The 20285-nt window shown below is 44.6% G+C and overlaps 2 protein-coding genes across 5 annotated transcripts; both read right to left on the bottom strand.

Annotated features, from left to right (window-relative positions):
- Positions 1-1682: 1682 nt before the first annotated feature.
- On the bottom strand, positions 1683-14717 carry tfap2e (transcription factor AP-2 epsilon). 2 transcript variants are annotated; one of them, XM_046417556.1, is made up of 7 exons: positions 13049-13579; positions 11216-11659; positions 9144-9198; positions 6033-6264; positions 4248-4366; positions 3605-3743; positions 1683-2785 (listed from the first exon to the last, which is right to left on the bottom strand). In XM_046417556.1, exons 1-7 carry the CDS (start codon positions 13073-13075, stop codon positions 2524-2526), a joined length of 1278 nt encoding a protein of 425 aa, XP_046273512.1. In that variant the 5' UTR covers positions 13076-13579; the 3' UTR covers positions 1683-2523. The 2 variants fall into 2 exon arrangements, with proteins under 2 accessions (XP_046273512.1, XP_046273511.1); XM_046417555.1 differs by lacking the exon at positions 13049-13579 and adding an exon at positions 13903-14717 and having other exon boundaries at positions 1685-2785.
- Positions 14718-14833: 116 nt separating this feature from the next.
- On the bottom strand, positions 14834-20257 carry ncdn (neurochondrin). Of its 3 annotated transcripts, none has more exons than XM_046417550.1 (8): positions 20118-20255; positions 19679-19910; positions 18129-19200; positions 17536-17705; positions 16865-17103; positions 16531-16746; positions 16276-16418; positions 14834-15644 (listed from the first exon to the last, which is right to left on the bottom strand). In XM_046417550.1, exons 2-8 carry the CDS (start codon positions 19883-19885, stop codon positions 15226-15228), a joined length of 2466 nt encoding a protein of 821 aa, XP_046273506.1. In that variant the 5' UTR covers positions 19886-19910; positions 20118-20255; the 3' UTR covers positions 14834-15225. The 3 variants fall into 3 exon arrangements, with proteins under 3 accessions (XP_046273506.1, XP_046273507.1, XP_046273509.1); XM_046417553.1 differs by lacking the exon at positions 14834-15644 and adding an exon at positions 15728-15916 and having other exon boundaries at positions 20118-20257; XM_046417551.1 differs by lacking the exon at positions 20118-20255 and having other exon boundaries at positions 19679-20076.
- Between the last annotated feature and the right edge of the window lie 28 nt (positions 20258-20285).

Here is a 20285-nt window from a genome sequence, read left to right as displayed (position 1 = left end):
GTGTCAAGTATCTCGTCCTGTGCAGGTGAGAGGCGGGTGTTGGGGAGAAGTGCAGAACATATGGGTTGAGGGGGAGCCAAGGTGTGACTTGTTGGGCACTTGGGCTTGAGGGGGGGGGTTACACCACTGTCCCCGTTCTCCCAGGTACAGCAGCTGTCTCCCCGGGCCCCTGCTGGAGCCCTACATGCATAGAGGGCCCTTGGGGTGCACGCAGAAAATTGGTCCAAAGCATGATGCATGAATGGCCTCCAATTCAGGCTGCTTTAAGATGTGCTCAGCGTCCACGAGACAAGTGCTAAAAATTGATTTACCGTTAAATACACTCCCAGAAAATTCATCATCATTTTAGCATTACATTAAATGCACAGTATGTAATTTCTGCGTCTTTAAAAGACATCAGTGACCACAAAAGATGTAGTTTGATAACTCAGCGAGACTAGTGTTGGATCAGGGGAGTTGTCTTCATAGCTTAATGAAAATCTATGTGACGTGACTCCAGCAGAAATGTTCGCAGATGAGCTAATGTTTTAGATTTTATTCATGTTAATTTTAGTCATGTTTTTCACGGCTTTCTTCCTCACTCTCTGACGTAACATCTGGTGTTTCCCAGGAAGTCATAGCAACAGACGACAAAATGAAACGCACTGTTCCTAAATTGTAAATTACGTTTTTCTCTGGTTTTGAACATAGTTGGAGTAATTAAAGTACACAACTCAATTGGATTTAGCTTTGAGCTAAATGCAAACATCAGCTAGCATGCTCACAATAATCATGATAACTTGTTTACCATATTCACCATCGTAATTTAGCGTGTTAGCATGCTAAACTTTGCTAATTAGAACAAAGCACATGTCAGGCTGATGGGAATGCCATTTTTTAAATTTGGTTATAAAATGAAGTCTTGAACAAATGAGGAGTTTGACCTGCCAGATGAAAAGTTGGTACAATTTGTTCTTAAGGAACATAAATTTGGTGGCTCTATGTCCCAATACACTTGTTGAAATTTTGAGAAATATTACTGGATAATGGAAAACTTTGATGATGGCAATGAATGAAAAGCTTGGAGATCACTAAAATTAGTAAAATTCATCCTCTGGGCACCACAAATGTCTGTACAAAATTTCAATCAATTCAATAGCTGCTGAGACATTTCAGTCGGGACAAAAGTGGTGCACAAATCAGCGTTGCCATCCCCAGATACATGCAGCTAGCATGGCTGACAATGCCATGCATTTACTGTTTTATCCTTTTCAATTTCATTTTAAATTTAATATCTTTTCATTTTGGACTGTTTGTCAGATAACACAAACAAACTGAAGATATCACTTTGGACTCTGGGCAACTCTAATGGACATCTTTCACTGTTTTCTAGCATTTTATAGACTAAGCAATTAACCAAATAATCAAATAAATAAATGGGCACATCAGTCAATAATGACATTAATTGTCGGCTGCAGCCCTCGCTATGACCTTCCTGTTCAAGTCACATTAGACTTTGCCTAAAGGGATCAATAAAAAATATCATTATTGGGACAAATGGAAAGAGGAAGCTTTTAAAATGAGGACACAATAAAAGCCCACTGTCACCTTTGAATTTAGTTGAAGTTGAAGCTAGCAGTTGCATTTAAAGGTACCTGAAGGTACCATTACTTTTTATTGTTCTGATATCCAAGCTCAAAACATAAAAACATAGTCATGAAACTTAACCAATCCGTTCTTAATTGTTTAATAATATATTACATTTATGCCGTAATACAATAATAATAACAACAGTAATAACATTAATAATAAACATACACAGAAAGTACAAAATGATTTGTGTTATTCTCTTAAGTTACCAACACGTAGTACTTCAAAATAAAAGAAAACAGTTCTCCTTTAGCTGCCTTTGACTCCTCCTTACCCCATTGCTAGAGAACCCAGAGAACTCAATTTCCCACAACCACCAAATTAAAAAAGAACTACATACGGAAGCTGTCCAATCAGAGTGGAGTTAAAAGTCCCCCAGAGGTCCAAAGGAGCAAAGAGCGGGTTGTTGTCTCGGATATGGCTTGCAACACTTCCCGGATGAGTTCAGTCCAAAAATGCGTATGAGTGTGTGTGTGTGTGTGTGAGAAAGCACAAATAAAGTGACATGTTCACCAGAATTTTAAAAAAAAGAAAGAAAGAAGGTAAGAGGGCGGGAGGTAAATATGAGCATATGTAGGAACTCATCCTGTAGAGATGTTTTGTAGACGCCATCATGACACAAACCAGCTACTGAGAAGAGAGGTCCATGCGTCGTTTTGAGTGAGGTGGCCGCGGACACACATTACAGTACAGATATCATCGTGAGCCCCACCGCCTGCTCGACGAGAGGGACCGCAGGGCTCTCTGGGAGGTACAAGTCTCAGTTTTTATCCTGAGGGCGAAGGTGAAGACACAGAGGGGCACCAGTCAGTCTCACCCACCCCACACCCCTTCACCCCTCTCTCTTCCTTCCTGCCTCTCATCCACCCATCAGCACATCCGTGTGTCCGCCCTCTATTTGCGGTGCTTCATCTCCTTGTCGTGGTGGCTCTTCCCTCCACCCTCTCCCTTGTCCAGCATTTTGATCGCCTCCATCAGGTAGCTCTGGAAGGCGGAGAGAGCGGCGCAGATGGCGGGAGTGCCGAAGCCGTGGGTGAGCAGACTGAAGTGGGTGAGGCTTCCCTGGACGCCGGGCTCCAGGCAGGGGGTGGGCCGACTGCCGCCCAGTGGGGAGCGGTCCTGGGACATCAGGTCCATAAACTCCTTACAGATCTCCCTGAGAGGGAAAGAGACGAGATAGCGGTTTTTTAATGATGATCAGAAACAGGATTCAGCGTCGTCAAAAAGTTTGGGTTTCAATTATCGCTGAAAAAACTGAAGGTTCTGACATTTTACTGGACTTTGGCGGAATCAGAGAACTAAACGATCCGCTATTTCCCTTCCAATGGTTTTGATTCTCAAGAAAAAGAGCAAGCTGTTTTCACATTAGTTGTGCACCAAATGTCAAAATGTGGTGGCTGTGCTGAATAAACCTTTGAGGGACTTTTATTCAGTGTGCTGGTGTCTTTTCTGTGATACTGTTTCTGCCCATTGCTGCTCGATGGAGGCACGCTGTGCATTTTGTGAAGATCAGGTAGAATTTGTTTAAGTAAACCTTTATCACATTCTCATGAATCAGATTAAGTCTGTAACTGATAACTGAGTCATTTAAATGTTTAAATGTAGTTCTCTATAAAGAAAAAAAGCATAGCACCCTCATTGGTATATAGCACTACTTGTGGTGAAAAATAAAACTCTTAAAGAGACACTCTTTAGGAGTCTGACAACAATGATAAAAACTGAAGCAGCAGAGGATGAGATACGCTGACTGTCACTCCTGAAATACTTCTTAAAATCCATGCTAAAACTAAGCAAGTACCAGCGATGTCACTTGAATTCTCTCTCACTTGACCACCCTCCCTTAGAGCATCAGAGGGCAATTTTAAAACTTTCTCACAGGCCAGGCAGCGCTCCCCGTGACTGGCAGATTGACTCTGAAGTGTAAAATCAGCGGAGTGCTCCTTTAAATGTGCTGCGGCGCGGATGAAGCACTCACTTGGTGGCGAGCAGCATGCTGCGCCGTGTGGGGAGCTGGTCCGGCTCGCTCTGCCTGCACAGATACTCAGCTGTGGCTCTGGCCGGAAACTCTGTCTCGCAGACGTAACCGAAGTCTCGTGCCAGATGAACGGCCTCACCTGGAGGAGGAGGAGGAGGAGGAGGAGGAGGAGGAGGAGAGTGTGTCGATTAAAACAGAGAGAAATCAGTCAAACTAGCACGGCAACGAAAGGGACGATCTGCTGCTCCCCCTGTCTGTGTTTAGGGCCCAGAGGTCAGAGCTTCAGCTTCAGCTTCATATGACATAACTGTCAATAAAAACACGGTCGACTGCTCGGGTCGGGTCGGGTCACGAGGCAAACTCTGCAGCCACCTTTCTCGCTTTCACTCACAAGCAGCTCGCTGCTCTTTGGCTTTGTGAGACGGCCGCAGCTTGAGCTTTTCAAACGACGCCCTCCACGTGTGTGTGTGTGTGTGTGTGTGTGTGTGTGTGTGTGTGGACGTGCACAGCTGTCCATGCTCTGACTGTTTATTCATGTCTGCTCATGCGAGGACATTTCTATGTGAATATGTGTCTCAATCTGTCGGTATGTATGCAGGTCACTCTGTGTGTGTGTGTGTGTGTGTGTGTGTGTTTTCCCTACCCTCCACCAGAGATGTTAGGAGAGTGACGTTGGCTGCCTTGCGTCGCCCGGCGGGCAGGTTGAGGCCAATCTTCTCCAGACGCTCTCTCAGACAGCGGCCACCATTCTTTGACTTTGCCCTGAGGGGGGACAGGGAGACAGAGAGAGCAGTTTTTAGGAGCAGGTCCTCGAGTGTGTGTGTGTGTGTGTGTGTGTGTGTGTGTGTCCTACCCGCTGTCTGTTTGTCTTTATGAGTTTTGCTGTGGGTGTCAGCAGTGGCTGTGAAGCTGAAATCTTCCTACAGTATGTTCCCTGACAACACTGCTGGCGTCTTGTGTTTTTCATTTTTTTTCTTCGTTTTTTTAATCTTTTGGTTCTTCCCCAAGTTTAAGAACATTTTAATATTTATCGACACAAATATTTATTATGGGCATTAATATGATGCAGATGAAGTATTTAGACCCTTTACTTGGTGTAAAAATACATCCTGCATTCATCAAAATCTTACTTAAGTACAGAAAATACACCACAATTATCAGAAGAAAAGTATATATTGTTATATTTTATGTACATATATTGATGTATTACTGCGGAAGTTGCATTTGACTGCTAATTTGACCTACTTTGTATACTGCTGGGTGTTTGTCTATACCAATGCATTATAGTCTAAAGTAAAGCAGAAATACTCAAATAAAGTACAAGTACATGTTGTCAGTGGAGTAGTTGTATCTCTGTGCTGAGGAGAAACTCAATATGTTCTGTCCTTTAGATCTTTTAATGATGTCCTTTTAAAGTATTTCAGCCTGAAACCCAAATCATGAAGTTGTTCTCTTGCCCCGAGGCTGCAGTTCATTAAACCGCATTGCTTCTCTTGTGATTTAGTCCCATGACCCATTTTGGGTCCTCAGTCATGGCCCCGCTGTTAAAGTTAAAGGGCTCTTATTCTGAAAAGCTCAAGGAAAGAAAACAGTATAAAAGATCCTCATGTATGATAGCACCACGAGCCCCCGTCATGCGGTTTAAAGTGTTTCGTAGAAAAACTTAAAGGTGCGATGCGAAATCATTTTATCACTGTCATACTGTTGTTGCATATGTAAAATAAAAAAAAAAGATGTTTTGGTGGCTTCTGTCTTTCCCCCTGCAGTGCTGTTCGTGCGACAGTCGCTCGGAGTTTAGACTACGTTTTCATTAAACCTCAGTTCTTGTTTTCCTATTTAACTCTTTCACCGAAAAGCATAAATATTACCTGAACTCAGAAACCTCCAGAAAACTTCCGCTTCTTTCTCACTTGAAGAACATCAACAACTCAGCAGCCTTAATGTGAAGCTGGACTTGGCGGCACACACTTTAAAATGAGGCCGCGGGAAACCTGTTTGGACTCGGACCCCAGTGTGGTCAACCATCTCACAGACACGTCTGACACCTCCTGACTCCCCACACATCCCAGAATGACTTTCGACAACATTCAGAGCAGGGTCACATAGTTACAGCTCGTATGTACTGAAGATGAACCAGCCAGCTCGGTCGTGTCCTTTACTCAGGCTGCTGCCGTTTCACAGCTTTGTTGTTTATTTGGGCATCTTTTCCCGTTTCCTGTCCTCTGTAAGCCATGACAGTCAAACTGAGGACAGCTTTTCCTTCGCCTTCTCACACTTTTCCATTTTGACATCCTGGCCTAATGGGTTGAAACCCTCCAATATAAAAGCTGACGCCACCGCCATCAGTTTAAGGAATATTTTTGTTTTTGAGCGCTTTTTTTCTGGATAAAACCAACTGGCACCCTCTCATTCCCCATCTTCCTCTCACCTGCGGAGGACTCCGCCCAGCAGAGACGCGTTGAGGCACTCGGGCGGGGAGAGGCGTCGCTGCACCTCCCCGACGGTCACCTTGTACTTGGAGGTGGAGCTGAGCAGCGATAGGCGGCCCGGGACCGAACAGAAGACCTCGGCCGGGTTGGACACGGCTCCCACACCGAGACCCTCCTTGCCGATGGACAAGGCCGAGAGGGACGAGCCGTTCAGCTTGGACGGGATGGGAACTTGGGAGAAACGAAGGGAAATACAAACTTTACATACTTTTAGGCAATTTGGATTGTTTGTGTCAGACGAACGTCAGAGTCAAACGGCAACAGAACCAGGATGCAAATGGAAAAGGCCGAATTTAGATCATCAATCTCAACATAAGGCTCGTGCAGTGACAACAGCATTGTGTGAATGACAGCGTGCTCCTCCTCTCCTGACTAATCTATTCAGTGTAACGTTCTCCCCTGCGTCGACAGCTCTAATTCTGGAGTGCTGCTTGTTGATTCTGTTGTTTAAACTGCAGGTGGTTTCATTTTAACTGCGCATTCTCAAATAGCTTTAGTTCACACCTCGAGGAGCTCAGTTCACACTCACTTTTCTGCACTGCGGTAAACTTTTCAAGACTCTTGCTAAACATGAGTTTTTCTGTCTGTCTTGTTTTGAAGGAGAGAGAAAGTGGTGACGGTGGTGAGGCTGGGGGTCAAAGCCAAAATCATCTGAACACTTTCTTCCAGCTGCTTTAGGCAATGAATTCTTGGACTAACGGGGCCTTTTCTTGAGAAGTGTCCCCTCGATTTGGTAGCAAATCGTTAGTTACAGCTAAGGTTTCTTTTAAAAATTAAAATCAGTATCTGTTTAGCTTTTCTTTCAACGTCTTTGTTATGCCATCTTTTAAGGTGTTAATTGATGATCGTGAAATTAGCTATGGAGCCTTAATCTTAAATCCTTTGGCTTTGTGGGTAGAAATGCTCTGAATCGGGAGGATGGACAGGAATCAGTTAACACTTATGAGGACTACATTTTCCATCAAAGAAATAAATATGACGTAGATGTGTGCCTCACTGGTTTTCAGACTTCATTTCTGGCTTGTAGTCACCGAAATCACCTGTGAATTAGCTCTGCTGTAGCCGTGCAGAAGCAGATTTGGATTTATGCGCCCACAGTTTTGTTATTGGTGCTCACAACACTGACAAATCACATTCAAACCATCCACAAACCTCCTCTCATCGGAAATCCTGTTGGCTGAAGGGATTTTAACTTAAAGAGAAAATTGTAGATGGAAAAAAATATTTATATATTGTGAATGTGATTCTGTTTCAATGCTGTGAGCACCAGCAAACCAAATTCCACCACATGATTTTTGACGTGGAATTTATGTCTTTATTACAACAGCAGAGAGGATAAGAAAGAAGAAATATGGGAAAAGATATGCTACAAAGATGCTCCTGAAAACATGAACGAGCCCTTTGAGGGTTTAAAGGTGCTTGCAGTTCCAGTATTCAATACATCCCAGTGGATTGTTTAAAGGAATGTGAAACATGTTCCTAAATTTTCCTGACGGCTCTGCATTTCCTCGCTTTTCCTTTCTGTCTCTGTACACTTTATAGCCTGGGACGCCGGCTTTCCCCTCTCATTCGGCGGGTGGCCTCCTTACGACGCCCTGCTGCACAGCACAGACTCCCCAAACCGAATAATAATAATAAAACCCTCTTAAAATCCCCTCGTTCAGCCTGATCAGCAGCCGGTGAGGCCACAGAGAGTTTCTCCCTCCTTCTCGTCCGTCTGGCCCTCCTCTCATCCTCTCATCATCTTTCACTCTCTCGCTTGACTCTTTCTCTTGCCTCCCACTCTTTATCTTGCCGCCTTCCCTTGTCATTTTTCCACACTCTGCCTCGCTCTGTTCTCCCTCTTGGATTTCCTTATTCATGAGGGCTTTAGGTTCGCTCTGCTATCTGCTGCTCTGCTCGTCGCAGAGATTCTCTCTGCAGTAACTCATCAGTTCTAAGTGTTTGGCAAACAAGTGGAGTCGCTGTCAGTTTCAAGCTTTCGAGCAGCTTGAGTCAAGCTACAAATCTACAATATGAGCCTCCTCCTCCTCCTCCTCCTCCTCCTCCTCCTGAGAACTGATTTGGAGAATTACATTTTTGTTTGGGCGAAAACTTTGTGCCGCTGAAAGGCTCAACCCGGCGACGGGTGTGGGTGGTTGAATGATTTAGAACTGGGAGGCCAAAAAAATATTCAAAATATGAGCACATGATGTTCACGCTGGGTTTAAATTATCGCCTTTAATCAGTGAGAGAAAAAAATAATTTTGAGGAAAGATTATTACAGAAATTCTTCATTTGAAAGGAAATTCTGTCAGCAAAAGCTCCTTTAATTTTCAGTCGTTTTATAACACAGTCGTGCTTGACTTTGGCGTATTTCAGAGCAAATCAGTTTTTGTTTGCAGCACCACACATCCAAAAAGGCCGCGTCTGCCTGATTTTTCTCGTTTCTTTTCGGGCTGAACGAGGTATTCAAAGTATCACACTCCACCAGCAACAAATCCGTCTTGAATTTTCTAATCGTGCCCCTGTGTCTCCTGCAACTCACACTCAGTAATATTAGAGTGATCACACTCTGCAAATTTCCCCACAACTCCTCTTTTATCATGTTCCCCTCCCTTTTTCTTCTTCGCCCCACTTCTCTCTCCTCTTCGCTCTAATCTGTCGCTTCTCTCTCTCACTCACTCACACACACACACACACACACACACACACACACACACACTCTCATATGACCATGAACAGTTCATTAAGAATGTGTGCCTTTGGGGTGAAGTCTGCAGCTGAGTATTAGAGGACTTCTTGACTTCAAATGAAATAGCAAAACAGAATTATTTATAGTGTGTGTGTGTGTGAGTGTGTGTGAGAGAGAGTGTGTGTGTGTGTGAGAGAGAGACTGGTGTTAGAGTGCCCCTAAACACAAAACCCCCTTCAGCATGTATAGCACAATTATATAGGTGCACACTTAGACACGAATGCACACATACACACTCAATCTTTCTTCCTCTGTCACACACACACACACACACACACACACACACACACACACACAGAGCTCTCCGACCTCTTACCTTTTTTAATGACAGAGTGGTCGAGGATGCCCAAGGCTGATCCTTCCTCCATTCCCTGTGTCAGACAGACAGACAGTCACTATCATTTATCCACCGGCCTCACAACCAGCACACACACTCACACACACTCACAGCTTGTCTCTCAGGCCAAAGCAAGATGGAGGGTCCGGCACATATGAACACACTCTCTCACACTCTCGTTCGATTCAGTTTCGATTCATGCAAAATGGAGAGCAGATGAGAATTGTTGGAAGTCGTGATGGGTGATGTGACATTTTAAACTGTTTATCCGTATTTCTGCACAGCTCTGACAAAAAGGTGTTTGGGCATTTAATATTTTTAATTTGTAGAATCACATACATCTTGAATTTCCCTCGGGATCAATAAAGTATCTATCCATCTATCTATCTACATGGGTTTTTTATGTTATTCATGAGATTCGTGTGGTGCAAATGTTTGTTTCATTTTCTGGACAAGAAAAGTTGCTGTTTCAATTTTTAAATGCAACAAATCTTACCATTCAGTTAACGAAATTATGTCAAATTTTACAGTTTCAAATAACCAACAGTTATTTATTTATTCTGTTTTTGCGCAGAAACAAAATAATTTCCAGTGCGTGGACGTCAAAATGCGCTGACGCTTCTCTCAGTTAAGGCCAAAGTGTGACTCGAAAACCACCACAAATCACGGATTCAGACAATAAAAGAAAGCCTTCGCGATTTATTTGATCTTTTCATTCATAAAACTGTCTCGCAGGGCGATCTCGGATGTCTCCTTTGTGCTGAATTTATAAGAGGATTCAAACGCGAAGGATATAATCCATTAATCAAATAAAAGCTCCTCGTCAAGTGGGAGCGTTTAGCAGCGACACGCCCGGGTTGACTCCTCGCCTGGCGCTCCTCTCCAACGTTTCTTCTCCATTAATGACCGTGCAGATCAATTGGTCTCGCTGTGTTTGTCTGTGCGCGGAGGCAACAAACAGCGTCTGCAGCTGCACCTGCTGCAGAGAAGCTGACTGCTCAATAAACCATACAAACTATTCTTCTTCTCCCCGAAAAGAAAACCTGCAGAAGGCGAGAGGCTTTGCGGTGTGAGCAGCAGCACTTTGTGTCCGCGGCGTCGCATCATGCAAATGTCACCAAAACAAACGCGTTTGTTTTTCTTTTGTTTTTATTATTTAGAGAGAAAACTTTTACATTTCAGACGAGTAAGAAATATTTTCAAGCGGCCTGTATGAAATCACAACACCCACAACCCCGCGGCTTTCTGTATATCTACAATATGAATTCCAGTTATTAAACGTCGGTGTAAAATTTTGGACAAACTAGAAAAATCTAACATGTCATGTCAGGAAACTCATTCAACGGGCCACCTAAAATGTACACCTGACAACACTGGGGTTGGTTATCTAATGTGTTGTTATTCGTTTAATTTGGTGAACGAATGTTTTAAGAGAACAGAAACAATTTCTCCTGCTGTTCTTGTAGAAATGAATGTTTCAGACCTGACATCTCTCTCTCTCTCTCTTTGTTTGTTTTTAATTTGTTTGGGTTTTTCTTGTGGAAGCGACGCTCAGCTGTTGTCCTTCTGGTTTTCATGAGACGCAAAAACTCGAGAGAATTTATTTTTTTTGGGGGGGGGGTTCAGATAAAATAAGTTAAAAGTCTGCAGGAGGCTAAAAAAAATCAAAACAAAATACAGGTGGGAAATTTCCAAAAATTATAAAAATGTTTCATAAAATGTGATATTTTTCCATTAAAGGTGTTTACTTATTTTTCCATCAATGTGGGCTTCTTCGTCATAAATTGTGTGGTTTGAGTAAAAGAAGGAAATGAAGGATAAATTGCCTCAAGGCCTCGTTGCCAACTTCCACGTATTTTTAAGTATAAGACACTTTTTTGCTATTATTTTCCATTAAATTCTTGCTATTTAAAAAATAAGGCTGCAGAGGAAGTTTTGTCCAGAAAACGTTCCTGTTCATTTGCGCTCTTTGATTTTGACTTTTACGCACGATCTCGCCAGTGCGCAGCGCCACCGCAATAAAACCAAAATAAATCAGCAAATAAAGTCACCTGAAGATCCTCCAGGCCGTGATGTCCCAGGTGCATCCCGAGAGGACCGTCCCCGAGAGCGGCAGCGCCTTCCCCGAGACCGTGCAGCAGCCGTGGGACAGCTGGATACTCCCGTCGGGGGTCGAGGCTCAGAGCCCGGTGCGACTGTGACAGGAGTCCCCCCTCCTCGGAGCGCGACCTCTGCGAGTGCCATGCCGCTTGCTGATGTTGATGGATGGAGTTGATGGAGGGGTAGGGGTCTGACAGGTGGGAATACGCTGAGTCTTGGCTCTGGGAGTATGGCAGGGAGGACTGGGGATAAGGGGGAGGGAAGTACGGAGGCTGGAAGTCGGAGGCCGGAGTGTGGCAGAGTGGGGGAGCCGAGGAGTAGGCGGCCTGGTTCAGGGAGGACAGCTGGGAGAGGCGCCCACTCGGCGAGGAGCCGCTTAGTCCGTCTGCGCGGTCCTGCAGAAAATCAAAAAGTTTCCTTCACATCAGGAGCTCAAACTGCTCTCCCAAAGGTGCAAAACGGGACTAACTGTTTCATCAAATGTCAGATAAGTTCTGCGCCCCGGAAATGCATCATTTTTTTTATTAATACCAAGGACGGATTTCGTCTAGAAAAAGTCAAACTAAGAAAAAAAAATACTGAATGATTTTATTATGACACTAAGCCGGGATGAAACATGAATAAATGTATTTCCAGATGTATTTCAGGGTTGGAAACAGCAGCGCTTGAAGTGATGCGCGCTGGCAGAAGACGCCTTTGGCATCGCTGCTGAACGGTGTCAGACAGGTCACCAAGAAGCTGCACAAAGGACAGGTGATGCACAACAACAACACGCCGCTCCGGGAGGGGGTGCATCTCCAAATAATCTGCCACCATGTCAACAAAACCACACTGACCCCGCAACTGCAAATTAAAGGGAGGAAAAAAAATAACGTTGATTCAAGCTGACAAGGCGCAGAAAAACAAATGTGATTTGATTTTAACTTGACAAGTTTAAACCCTCGTGTAAAAGAAACACCAGCGTGCATCTGCTTGTGTAAAAACATCTAACCTACATTCCAGCTCACACACGTCCTGGTAAAATTGGATTTTTTTTAAAAAAGAAAAAAAGAAGCTGGGTCACCCAAATCAATGCTGCTGTTGGTGGTGGAGCAGCATCCATTATGTGCCGGCCAGAGAGGCCCGCTGCCAGGTTAAAAGCACACACACAGCATGTGTGCCACACGCCAACCACACTCAGCGATCTTCTTATCATTTTAGTCGAACAAACTTTTACATTTGAAGCTTTTAAACGCGACTGCGCTCCTCCGGCGGGACGGACGGAGCGTCAGCTGCCTCGGCGCGTCGCAGCTTTCTGCAGTGAGTGGACACTTCACTGTCAGTCGGTCTCACTTGCTGTGACACCGTGCAGACAAAGAGCATCTCAGCGGACAGATGCGCAGCGTCGCAACACGAAACTCACAGTCAGGGAGGCTGATTGGGAATTACGGACACTTCTATGAAGACTAAAAACAACAATATTTACCAGAAATATATTTAACTGTCAGTCACATGCAATCACCAGGAAACATTATGCTCTGCGGGCTGACAGTTGATATCACACGTAAAAATGCAACGCACTAATCAAATCATAAAGTCACTTTTTCTACCCCTTAATTTAATCGAAAATGACTTTTTTTAAGTGGTGATGGCACATTGTACGTATGTTTGTTTGTTTTTTAGGTCAAGTCTACTGACAGTCCGTACAGAAACTAAAGTCGTTAGTAAATCCGAGTTAGATTGGTTAATAAACAAACATCAGTAGTCTGTAGAGCCTTAGAACACGAGTTTCTTATCAAACTCACCATAGCCGAATAGGTGTGGATTAACATCTGGACCACTCTGAATTTCCCCCCCAAATTTAAAACTCAACAGGATGCGCAGGCGTCCGACGACTGAAAGATGCCACCAGATGCTCCCAGATGTAATCCAGGCTTCTTTAAAGGTCCATGAAAATACAAAGGTGTTGTTTACTTCTCCTTAAGTCTCTGTTTCACGGAGCTCTTTGCGCACAGATGAAGAAGCTGCTGCCAGATACACACACGCGCGCACAACACACACAGAGTCCTCGAGCCTCTCCATGAGCGCACTACTTATAGGTTTTGCGCGCACTCGGCAGAATGAGGGGAGGGGTCGACGGGGTCCACTTCTCTTAAAGAGATATATTCATTCAATTAACGGCCATTAATCCGCACACAAGCCGTACTTTTACATTTATTATTTTGTTCCGTTTAAAAAATGGCCCTGGTTCAAATCCTGGATATTACGCACCGCGAGATACCATAAAATATCACTGTTTAAATATGTTTAGCTACCTAAGAAGCACCTTAAGTGACATAAATCACGCTTAAGCGTAAAAAATAAACATTCTCAGATTTTTAACGTCTAACTCACGACTGTGGTCGCTTTACGCGCTGATGCTCAGACTCATCTTGTCAAAATTCTTGCTGCTTAAAAGTTTAAAACTCCAAATAACCTAATTTTCTCCAAACACGTCATCCACATCATCCCGTTTATTAAATTTTCTGGATTCGGCTTCTCTTAAAAACAACCCCAAAGGCTATTTTTTACGCAGTGATGATGGTTTTCGGCGTAACACAACAGCTGAAATAAAATAAAATTGCGAAACGAGAACACAAAACTCTGATGTTCATTTTACCTGCACACCGTCAGTCTTGGACCTGGATTTCCAGAGCATGGTGGTGCTGGTGGTGCTCAGTGTGGGTGTGAAGCTGCAGCTGAAGGGGTTAATGTGACGCAGTGGATGGAGAGGAGACGGGCTGAAGGTGCAAGAGAGGAGTGAGTTAGTTTGAGAGACGATGCAGGAGTTTGTATGGATGGGTGTCGGAGAGGGGGGTGGAGGGTGGGAGGTGACAGGAGTCGCGGATGGGGTGGCTAAAAAGTTTTGTCACGGTTTATGCATGGACTGTGGGATCGGGGATGAGGTGAGGATGAGGCCGGTGAGGATCACAGATATTTACAAACCGTGAGTTTCCTCATTTGAGAGACAATGCAACAATTTCACAGCGTGTTTTTTTTTGTACGTTTCTCAACATAAAATATTCTCCACATTTATCCAAACAGCTGCACAACAACAAATACGAATCTGCGTTTAATATTCAAACGAGACGAGTCACTCGCTTCCGTCTGCTTTCTCTTCATCTGATTGCCAAAGAAGGACCAGCTGAGTTGCCTTCCTGAATTAGAACCAGGCAGCAGAATGAAGGGGATAAAATCAAACACGGGAAACAGAAAAATGCAAACGACAGACAGAAGCAGAGACTTGTCAGCTATCAGGAGCGTCGAGGCACATTAGAGCCACACAAGTCTCAGTGCGCCATCTTGTGGTTGCTGACAGAATAGAGTGACTGCTGCGGTCACTCTGACTTCTGTCCATTCACTTCATGTAAGACTGCAGTTGTCTTCAGGTCAGAGTGGTGGACGTGTTACTTCGCAACACTTTTTGACTGTCCCACCTGTCTGTCTGTGGCTCTCAGAAGACAAGGTCCCAGCCTTTAAACAGTTTGTGGGAAAAATGTTAATCAAAGCCATGAGAAAAAATAAGTAATAAAGGCAGAAAGAGGTTCTGGTTGGTTTTCTAACAAAATAGGTCTTTATTTTTTTTAATTGTTTTTTAACGGCATTAACCTTACATAACTGACATGTAACCAACAGTGTGTGTCTTCATAGCACGGCTGTCTAAACACTCGTATTCTACTGAAAAAAGTGTTCATATCGTGATTTTCAGTTCTCTTTTCAATGCAAGCTCATTCGAGAAGACCAGCAGGATCTGAGGCTTTTCATTCTTTCTTTGCAAGAAAGTCCCGGTCAACGGGTGACACATCATGCATGTCAGACGGTTACACGCAATAAACACACAAGTTTGCCTGCAGCAGCCAGCCCTCCTTTATTGCTGTTTTCAACTCTGAAAGTCAGAAATCCTCCATTAGAGAGCACATGGTCTGTTGGCTGCTGTTTGGCTTCACTTGGCTCCCACTGATTTCTTCAGGTTCCTCATACAGCTCAAAGCTCCTTTATCGTTTCTCATCACGTCTCCAATCTCCAGTTTGCAGACTGGGCATTGGTCTGCCATGGCACACAGAGCTTCCTCTAGCGCCCCCTGTGTCTCCTGGTCAGGTAGTGCGCTGCACTGCGACAGCATGGTGAGTGTGTGTTTGAGCCAACCTTCCTCTCTGATCAGGGTGGCGATCCAGGGCTGAGCACGAACGCAGCCTCCCAAAGCCTGCAGACCCAGCCTCCAGAGCTCTGCAGCCTCATCCCAACTCTCCTCCCAGCTGAGGCTCACCTTAACCGGACCGGGGCTACAGCCAGAGTCCAGGGCGCCGCGGAGGAACCGGAGAGCTGCTGAGAAAAACCTCCTCTGGCTGGCTTCAACTGAGCCTTGGGGGGAAAAAAAAGTATGCATTGTTGTAGAGTCTCATATTTTAGAACCAAAGCTACCGGTAACAGACATTTTGTGCCTATACTTACATTTAAATGCGACAAAAAAACAAACACATAAGTAGATATAAAAACAATTAGTCATAAGACATGCAGCCAACATTCTGTGGGGTTTTGAGGGTCACAGTAATGTTTACAGCCCCCAGTCTCCATCTTGTGCACAGCAGCATTTCCAGCCAACGCCAAGCCTACACAATCTGCATTCCCACAGGCTTTTTTCAAAGCAAAGGAAGGAAACGCACAGGGGTGACTAAAAACATTATTATCGGTTGCATTCCATTTAGCTGCCTTTTCAGGGTTGTGGTATTGTGAATGTTAAGCTCACAGAACAGAACAGAGCCACCGTTAACGTGACCGGCAACATCAGTGATTTTTCCATCAATGACGTGTCAAAATGTCTTGCTGTCAATAACTGGAACTTGCATCAACAACATTTGAATAAAAATACAAAAACAAGCAATAGAACAAATTTAGGTTTGCTGTATTGCACTGCACAATTAGTGAAGAATTTAAATGAAATTCACAACACACAAAGTGTGTGATTAACCAAAACAACAGAACTCGTTTTCACCTGAAGGCGCTGATTTGAGTCTGCCAATCATGAGACCCAGCGTGCAGTAATTTGCTGCCAGGACCTGCAGATGGGGTTTATGCACCAAAACAGGAAGCGCTTCACTCAGAAGGGCCTCCAGCGTTCGAAAACACGAGTCCTTCCTGGAAAACAAAACAGGAATATTTCACACCATCGTAAGCTTTTACCTTATTAATTGTTATTAATGAAACACATCTGACCTAAAAACAACGGGCAGGTTTGTAAACCGGCTACCTGACTCTCTCTGGCTCTGTGACGGCGAAGTTAAGGAGGGCCGAGCAGGCTGTCTCCATGCTGGGATCCCTGGTCGACATCACTACACTTTTCCCCTTGAGGGAAGTCCAGCACTTTGACAGAAAGTCCACCAGCAGGGCCGGGGTGTCAAGGGTCAGCAGCACCTTCCTGGGACCTTCCTCTGCTGACAGGTGGCACAGAGCCGGGAGGAGATATCTGAAGAGAGGGAGGAGGACGCAAGGGAAGGAGAGACAGACTGTCAGATGACCAGCATGATTGTCGGAATTTTATTTTACCTTTATGACCAATTCTTTCTGATATGCAAACTTTGTACCTCAGAGCCTCTTTGCCCGTCCACGTCCCTCTCTCTTCTGTGACGGACATCTGAGCCATCCAATCAGAGAGGCCCTGCTCTGGACTCTCACCCTGCAAGTGGCACCGGGAGTATCCGATCAGGAACGGCAAGAGCCCAGTCACTTCCTCCTTCAGACAAGAAGTCTCCTCGGCCAGCCATGAGCACAGAGAGCGGAATGTGGCGAAGATAAAAGGGTCGCCATATCGACTTGGATCCACCTACGACAACAGGAAGAGAGTTGTAGAAAAGTGCATCGCAGACTAAATCTGAGGAGAGTTAACGTTCTGCAAGAACAATTACAAACCTCAACATACTGAAGGAAATCATTTGCACGATTTATTTTAGAAATAAATATTTACATTCTCTCCTTGGCTGTTTCATGAAATGTTCTACACATGCTATTCTCTCAAAACCTCCCTTGTCTATCAAAATATTTCATTTTTACACTTTTCCCCTGGCAGTGAGCTTATTATCATATTCAGCTAGCTAGTTCATGAAGTAAACAATGATTATTGTTTACTAAGAATTTTATTGTATACTCATAATTTCTTAGGAATGTACATTTTTGGCACAACTGGTGACTAAATGTCCAGAAGCAGCCACAAAGAGCTTGTTGGGTAAGAGCAGAAGCTTGAATGTCTTCCTCTCACCTGCTGCAGGTGGTACATTAAAGCTGAGAAGGCCTCCTCCAGCACCCCGAGGACCTGCCTGCTCTGCTGCAGACTGAGTGAAGAGATGGAGCTCCGAGGAGGTGCAGTGGCCGGGGACTCTCCCGAACAGCAGGCCTGCTCTATGGCAGCCTCCATGATTCGGTAGCAGCCTGGAAATGAAAAGACTGAGCTTAAGTAACAGAGGAGGTGTTAAACATGTTTAATAATTCTTGTGTGGGAACATTTTTTTTGGTGGCTTGAAAAAATCTCCAGGGGACTTATCAGTATTTCTAAAACCTTGGATGCAGCTTTCAGCTTAGCATGACAGATTAACAGACACAAGCATACACATTTAAATAAGGCAAACAGCTAAGGAAACTGTGTGGGGCAGACATTTTATCTGTCACCGTTTGGCAGTTTCACTCCAAAGATGTGCAGATGTACTGCAGATAGCTGCCTGTAGACAGGTTATGCTGTGTCCATGTGCTTATAGAAAATCAACACCCAGAAACTCAAAGTCAGTTGCTAATTGTTCAGAATGGGCAGATAATACATAATTACAATCAATATACTATTTTAAATAAGAACGCTACCTGTGACAGTGTGCTGCAGCTCTGGACTCAGTTCGTTACCAGGCGGTTCCTCCAAACCCATCCTGACCTCCACACAGGCCCGGTTCACCAGTAAGCAGCAGAACTTTGGCGGTCCCACCAGCTCCCATCCATACAAATCGAGCAGACAAGCACTGAGCACCAGGATCGACCCAATTTGCCTTGGAGTCACCTTGGCTTGCAGCATTGGTCTAAGTGCACCCCATACTCGGGCCACAACTCCCTTCAGCTCCTCATTCTCTACTGACACTCCCACTGGGGGAAGAAACTGCACCAACTGGGCACACATGTCCAGCCTGGTCTGGTCTCTGGCTTGGCAGAAGTCTTTGGAGAGCCTGACCAGCAGATTGAGGAGCTCTGCAGGGTGTTTACTCCACGCTTTGTTCTTGGTTTTACCTGAGAGGAGGCAACCAAGCAAGGCAAGCCCCTTCTCATGGCTCAAAGTCTGGCTTTGTTCCAATGCCTGGCACAGAGCAGGTATGGCACCCCTGCTCAGCAGCTGGTCAGGACCTCTGGGTAAGGCACACACAGCTGTGAGAACCTGGTAGCAGTCAGCAGCCATGGCCTTGTCGAGCTTGGAGGAGGGGAGGCTTTCTTGAGATGTTGACTCTTTGTTTGCTTCACTTCCATCATCACCCCTTTGCTTGCTGGTGTTGCCCTCTCCTGCTGATTTTACCACACTGGCCGAATCGCTTTCTGGGTTTAAACTCTCTGCTGATTGGACCTTACAATCTGGATTCTGCCTAATTCTTCCAACTTGGTCCTGCTCCTGGGTTGCCTGTTTCTGCTGGCTCACAGGACCATTTGCTAAAATGCCAAGTAGGAGCGGGATGGTGGTGAGGAGCTGGGGATGGGAAGCCATGTCAGGGTCTGTGCTCAAGGCAGCCAACAGAGCCGTGCCAAGTGAAAGGAGTTCGTGTGGGGGTAAGCTGGAGTCGTCCTTCCCTCTGACTGCAGTCACCAAAAGTCGAGCCGGAAGGTTCAGGCCCACGGCCTCGAAGATGCGTCTTAAGGTGGGTTTGTCTAGCTGGTTTGCTGGACACAAGCGAGTTATCTGAAGACAGCAAGAGGAAGAAGGAAAAAAACAAAACTACAGCCATCTGTCAAAACTGAGGACTAAAACAGCAACCCTTCAAGACGTTGTCTCTGTACATGTAAACGCATATAAATGTCCTTTCAATATCAATAAAAATTGCTTAAAATTAATTTTCTTCAACCAACTAATCGATTAGTTAATCGTTCTCGCACTACTTGTGGCTAACTACTTAAAACTCAACTAAAAGGAAAAAAGAGGATCATATTTCTGTCCTCAGTGCCCTTAGCTTAAGCACCTGCATGTGTGCAAATATGGAGCAAATTAAATTTCCCATTTTATTTGCTTTTAACCCGTCCTCCCCTTCGTTTTTTCCTAATTTGAACATTACTACAATGATTTTCCTAGATGTTAGTCATTAACAGGCTACATCTCTCTACATTAATTTGACATGCAAACTGTGCCCTACTAATAATATTAATCCTGTGTAGACACTTACCAGCAGAAGAGCAGCCAATGTGTGACTGTCATTTTTAGCATGTCTGAGTGAATGAAGACATCTCTCCAACAACTCTCTCTGGGCATCAGTCAAACCACCTCCTGTATCCCCCTCTGAACCTCCACGACCTTCTCCTCCTCCTCCCTGCTGGTCTTTTCCATGAGGCTGGCCGTTCACAACAGGTGTAACGTCGGTAATGTCAGTCATTATAACCCTTGGTAACTGGCGGCTTCTGAAAGAGGAATAAAGCGTATACACTTAAAAAATGGAGCTTGAAATCAAACTGACAATCACACCATTAGCTCCACGCAGTTGGGGATACAACGAGAGAAGCCTAATTAAATGATTTTCAGTTGGTTTGCTGAGTCATTCTAGGTAATGGCTGCCAACAATCCGATTTAAAAAAAATCAATTTATAAACGTTCGTAAAACGACTTACTTTTGTTGTTTACCCACGCGCTGGAACTGCTCATGAGCACTTCCCGGAAATGAATTGTCAACACAACGTTACAAGAAACCAATGAAAACGGTCCAACTACGGCAGACAACCAATCACAAGAGGGATACTTGGAAGGCGGAGACGCCATTTTGGTCCGTATTGTAGCGT

Source organism: Scatophagus argus, chromosome 17, assembly GCF_020382885.2.
Source record: "Scatophagus argus isolate fScaArg1 chromosome 17, fScaArg1.pri, whole genome shotgun sequence".
Taxonomy (NCBI): Eukaryota; Metazoa; Chordata; class Actinopteri; family Scatophagidae; genus Scatophagus; species Scatophagus argus.
The sequence above is the reverse complement of the archived record's forward strand: the minus strand, read 5'-3'. Positions and strand labels throughout refer to the sequence as shown.

What these genes read in the sequence shown, in the direction of transcription:
- tfap2e (XM_046417555.1), bottom strand. Translation starts at nt 13,941, where the DNA reads ATGCTCTGGAAATCCAGGTCCAAGACTGACGGTGTGCAG. An exon ending in ACGGCCTGGAGGATCTTCAG is followed by an intron (nt 9,199 to 11,215) that starts GTGACTTTATTT and finishes TGTCTGACACAG; the next exon opens with GGAATGGAGGAAGGATCAGC. An exon ending in CCTAACATCTCTGGTGGAGG is followed by an intron (nt 3,744 to 4,247) that starts GTAGGGAAAACA and finishes CTCCTCCTCCAG; the next exon opens with GTGAGGCCGTTCATCTGGCA.
- ncdn (XM_046417550.1), bottom strand. Translation starts at nt 19,885, where the DNA reads ATGACTGACATTACCGACGTTACACCTGTTGTGAACGGCCAGCCTCAT. An exon ending in CATTGGCTGCTCTTCTGCTG is followed by an intron (nt 19,201 to 19,678) that starts GTAAGTGTCTAC and finishes TGCTGTCTTCAG; the next exon opens with ATAACTCGCTTGTGTCCAGC. An exon ending in ACTCAAATCAGCGCCTTCAG is followed by an intron (nt 15,645 to 16,275) that starts GTGAAAACGAGT and finishes TTTCCCCCCAAG; the next exon opens with GCTCAGTTGAAGCCAGCCAG.